Source organism: Solanum pennellii, chromosome 10 (assembly GCF_001406875.1).
Source record: "Solanum pennellii chromosome 10, SPENNV200".
NCBI lineage: Eukaryota > Viridiplantae > Streptophyta > Magnoliopsida > Solanales > Solanaceae > Solanum > Solanum pennellii.
In genome coordinates, this window is record NC_028646.1 from 55,890,891 (window position 1) to 55,896,217 (window position 5,327).

Below are 5,327 nucleotides of genomic sequence, written 5' to 3' on the forward strand. Positions count from 1 at the left end.
TAATCTTTTTTTAAAAATAGAAGGTAAAAGAAAGGTTTAAGAAAAAATGATAAATTGTAGTAATGTGAGGAGAGGGATAAATAAGGTGTTTGAATTTATTTTTTTTACTGATTTTATAAATCAATAAAAAAACTTTAAAGAAGAAAATTTTCTTCAACAATAATTATAAATTATGACAATAAGGAGGAGAGATAAATAAGATTTTTTATTTTTAAAAATTATAAAAATGTAGAGGGTAAAAAATCTAATTTAACAAAAAATATTAAATTATAGCAATGATGAGAAATGATGAAAAAACAATTAATTGTAGTAATGATAAGATGAGAGATAAACAAGGTAAATATATTTATTGTAATCATAATATAAGAAGAGTACTATAACTATATTTAAAAAATAAAAACTAAATTAGATACTATTATAACTTCTTCTGAGTTGTTAATCATAAAATATAAATTAAAAAAATATTTAAGAGTCAAGAAAAAGAGAAAAAATAATAATTATGAGTCTTCATCAAAGAGAAATTTTATTTATTTATTTACATATTTTACGGATCAAGAGAAAAAAAATTGAAAAAGAACTTTTTGAATAATAATAATATTTAAATCGATTTTTTCTTCAAATTTTATGAATCAAAAGAAAGAAAATAATTAAGGAAAAAGAATAATTAATTAGGATGATAAAGAGGAGAGATAAATAAGATTATTATTTTAAAAGCTAAAATGTAGAAAAAATAATAAATTATAATAGTATGATTAGGAGAGATGAAAAATATTTAATAGATTGTAATAATATTAAGGAGAAAGATAAATAAGATATTTTATATTCTTTTTGTGAATATCATAAATCAAAATAAAGAAAAAAAATTAAAAATTTGACAATAAAGACAAGTGATAATTTTGACCAAAGTGAGGTATTGCATCATTCTTTTATATCAATCTTCAACTATAACTCAAAAATTTAATCAAAATAAAATTTATTTTCATATGATTATATTTAAATTTATTTTCATAATTATACGTGAATGTTTTTTGTGAAATTAACTCTTTTTATTTCTTTTTAAAAGTCAAACACTTCCGATAATATATTTAATATTATATATATTTTGTAATTTTAAATTACGGTTATAATCAATAACAAAAAATTTATACAACGTCGTTATTGTTACATTATTTAATTTACAATTTAATAATAACTAAAATTTGAAATTCAATCTATTTGAGTTTGAAAATTATAAACGATCCTTAAAATATTTAATATTCAAATATTAAAATAAAAATAAAAATATTTGATTAAATTTTTTATCATCGCGCAAAGCGCGAAAAAATTCACTAGTAGATTTTATATACTTAGAATATTAATAAAAGTAATATAATTGTAATGTTTTAAAAATTCTAAAAGATGCTAATTAGTAAAAGGAATAAAGTCACACGGCTGTAATAATAATAAAAAAAATAATAATGCACCTCTACCAGAATGTTCAAGATATGGTGAATGTATATTAAATTAAATAATTGCTTCAATCTTGTGTTAACTATTCTTACAAAATTATTTGATAATTAATTTAAGTTCACACTTGTAAAATAAATATAAAATTACCCCGCGTAAAAAAGCTCCCTGCATTCATTATATCTGTATTTTACAGTTTGTCGGAATAAGAAATATGGGAATTAGGACACAAGGAAGGGGCTAAAACAGTACAAAATAATAGAGTACTCAATTCTTACTATTAGTTTTTTTTTTTTTAATTAAGTAAAATATTTGAATATGACATACTTACAATTGTCAATATAGACTAATTTATTTCATCCAGACTAACTTATACAGACTTCAATATTTTACGGGTCAGATCGAATTAGCTTATTTCTAGTCTTGATCAGAAAATAATCGGTCCAACCCACTTATTATATAACCATCAATTGATGTGATTATTTTACTTTATCTATTTCTATTCTAAAAGAGGTAAAGTAGTTAAGAAATGAAGGATAAATATCAAAAAAGGAAAAAATCTCAAAGTTTAAATGCTTATAATTATATTTTACTTAATATGGCCCATTTATTTGCAGTGACAAGTGTAATAATAATAATAATATGTAGATGCGTCGGTATTAATTTTAGTTTGACTACAAGGCTTAGTTGTAGCACTATATATAATGCCCTGCAGTTTGTAGAAATTGACTAGGAAAGAAAGCCCCCAAAATTGAAACATGGCTTCAAAGGGCAAGGTCATCAGTTGCAGAGGTAATAAATTTCTTCTTCTTCTTCTTCTTGTGTATAATAATAATAATAATAAATTAAACGTTTTGTTATTGTTGCAGCTGCTGTAGCGTATGGTCCAGGGCAGCCCTTGGTGGTAGAACAAGTGCAGGTAGATCCACCTCAGAAAATGGAGGTCCGAATTAAGATTCTCTTTACTTCCATCTGCCACACGGATCTCAGTGCTTGGAAAGGCGAGGTACAACATATATGATTAAGATTGTGATGGATCGATCCATGATATATGATCTAATTTGATTTTTTTATTTTTTTTTATAATATAAAGAGCGAAGCTCAACGAGCTTATCCTCGAATTCTGGGACATGAAGCATCGGGGTAAGTTTAATTCTTGTAGAGTAGTTATTATTAGTAATGTAAAGTAAAGTAAATAAGTAATTATTAAGAAACACATTACAGAGTGGTGGAGAGCGTGGGAGAAGGTGTAATTGACATGAAAGAGGGAGATCAAGTCGTAGCGATTTTCAATGGTGAATGCGGAGAGCGCATATATTGCAAATCATCAAAGAAAACCAACTTGTGTGGCAAGTTCCGCGTCAATCCATTCAAAAGTGTGATGGAAAGTGACGGAAAATGCAGGTTCAGGAACAAGGATGGCATACCCATTTATCATTTTCTTAATACTTCAACATTTACCGAATACACTGTTGTTGATTCTGCTTGCTTAGTCAAAATTGACTCTCATGCCTCACTTGACAAGATGACTTTGCTTAGCTGCGGCGTATCCACTGGTAATTAATTAATTCTCTTCTCTTTTTTCAACTTTTACATAAATTTATAATCATGAATATTTTTAATTAGAATTAGATCCACACATTAATTTTTTCTAATATTAAAATACTTGTATATGACCGAGACCACTTTCTAAAACAAATAAAAAGCAATGGAACATGATATTGATTGATTAGTGGGTAAGACTTTGTTGTTTGATTATAAGGCAAGTAGGGCATAGGAATTAAATGGGATGGATGATGCAGGTCTAGGGGCTGCGTGGAACACGGCTGACGTTCAAACAGGGGAAACGGTGGCAGTCTTTGGATTAGGAGCTGTTGGTTTGGCCGTAAGCTTTTCTCTAGTAAATAAAAGTAGTTGTTTTGTCTCCATCAATTAAATACCCTCACATGGACTAGTACCTTACCCAATTTATTTTACTTATAATAATGAAGTCAACAACATATTTCTATTTCTTTCAGGTCCTAATTAAAAAATTCAATTTGCTGCAGGTTGTTGAAGGGGCACGGACCAGAGGCGCCTCAAAGATCATAGGAGTGGATATTAACCCTGAAAAACGTATTAAAGGTAAACATAGAATAATATATGTATTTTAATTAAGTTACGGATAATATTTATACTATTTTTTTTATATATAATTAAGGTGAAGCAATTGGAATTACTGACTTCATCAATCCCAAAGAAATCGATGTGCCCGTCCATGAGGTGAGAGAGGAGTGACTGTTGATTTCTAATTTTTTTTTTACTGCAATTAAAATAAGGAATTTGATATTGGGTGCAGAAAATAAGGGAAATGAGTGAGGGGGGCGTGGACTATAGCTTTGAGTGTGCTGGAAATATGCAAGTTCTTCGAGAGGCATTTTTATCCACACATGATTTTGGTACTATTTTTTAATCTATAGAATTATAGAAGATTTAAAAAGAAACCCCTCTTTGTACTTATTATAGGGATGGGGCATGGCAATCGTTTTAGGAATTCATCCGACACCAAAATTGCTGTCACTCCATCCAATGGAACTGTTCGATGGCAGAAGGATTGTGGCTTCTGTCTTTGGTGACTTCAAAGGAAAATCCCAACTCCCTTTTTTAGCTGAACAATGCATGGCTGGGGTAACTTCATTTCTACTTATAAATAATATATAATCCACTTCCTTTTTCTTCTTCTTCTGATGACTTTTCAATTGCATGTATAGGTGGTCAAATTAGACGAGTTTATTACTCACAGACTACCATTTGAGAAGATCAATGAAGCTTTTCAACTGCTTCTCGATGGCAAATCCTTGAGATGCCTTCTTCATCTTTCCTAATAGTAACAAATCTATTAAAGCAATTCCTCCTATCCTTTATTCTATTATTCTGCACTTTCAAATATCTTGTATTTACTTTCTACATGTTTTATCAATGGAGTAAATTTTATATATTTGCATAATTTGTTTACTTAAAAATTAATGGAAGAAAAATCATATTTCAATTCAGCATATATATATATATATATATATATATATATATATATGGTGTAAGTTCGGCGGTCTTGTAAGTACTGGCCTAACATTGTGAAAATATTAACATAGTTTTGTAATTTATATATTTGATTGTTTCATATAGTTTTGTAATTTATATATTTGATTGTTTCATAGTTAAAATTCAAATACTTACGAGTTATTATTATATTGTTGTTATAGTATAAAATCAAAGTTTTGCATACACCTTTATGACATCCCCCTTTTTCTTTCCTTGGGGTTGTTTTGAAAGCTTCTTTGTTAATTTAGTACCACAATAAAAAAATCATTCAACCTTATGCAAAACGTAATCCTTCATTCACAGTAGAATATACATAATTTCAATGACTAGCTATAATGACACACGCATGAAAAGAAAGGGTACTTAAAATTGCAAATTGGAGCAGATTTTTACCTTATAAAATTGAGACAAAGAAGTTGCTACTTGTCAATAACTAAAGAAAATTGTAATAAGCTGAATGCGAATAATAAGAAACTTAAAAATTAAATTTTTGTTACACCAATTCATATTTCTTATCTTGGAATGTCCCTCTTAATTCCATACTTCCTAAACTATAGATAAAGTGAACTTACAATTCAAATAACAAAATTTTAGACACAATATTTTACAATAACATTACAAATTCAGACACAATATTTTACAACAAAATTACAGATTCTTGAGAACTAAATAGTTAATGGAAATGACGACAATATATGTTCTTTCTAAATTGAAATTTGACCAAAAAAAAAAAAAAAAGGACACACGATATCAAAAGTAACTGAGTCTTCTAATATAGTAAAAAAAGATGAAAAGAATAAAAT

At 27.6% G+C, this 5,327-nt stretch overlaps 1 protein-coding gene across 4 annotated transcripts; it reads left to right on the forward strand.

Moving 5' to 3' along the window:
- Positions 1–2,077: 2,077 nt before the first annotated feature.
- On the forward strand, positions 2,078–4,432 carry LOC107031985 (alcohol dehydrogenase-like 3). Of its 4 annotated transcripts, none has more exons than XM_015233525.2 (10): positions 2,078–2,238; positions 2,316–2,452; positions 2,540–2,589; positions 2,671–3,002; positions 3,249–3,331; positions 3,495–3,570; positions 3,647–3,708; positions 3,785–3,884; positions 3,977–4,113; positions 4,197–4,432. In XM_015233525.2, the coding sequence occupies exons 1-10, from the start codon at positions 2,205–2,207 to the stop codon at positions 4,308–4,310; spliced, it is 1,125 nt and encodes a 374-aa protein (XP_015089011.1). In that variant the 5' UTR covers positions 2,078–2,204; the 3' UTR covers positions 4,311–4,432. The 4 variants fall into 4 exon arrangements, with proteins under 4 accessions (XP_015089011.1, XP_015089009.1, XP_015089010.1 ...); XM_015233523.2 differs by having other exon boundaries at positions 3,785–3,880; positions 3,952–4,113; XM_015233524.2 differs by having other exon boundaries at positions 3,785–3,859; positions 3,952–4,113.
- The last annotated feature ends 895 nt before the right edge of the window (positions 4,433–5,327 follow it).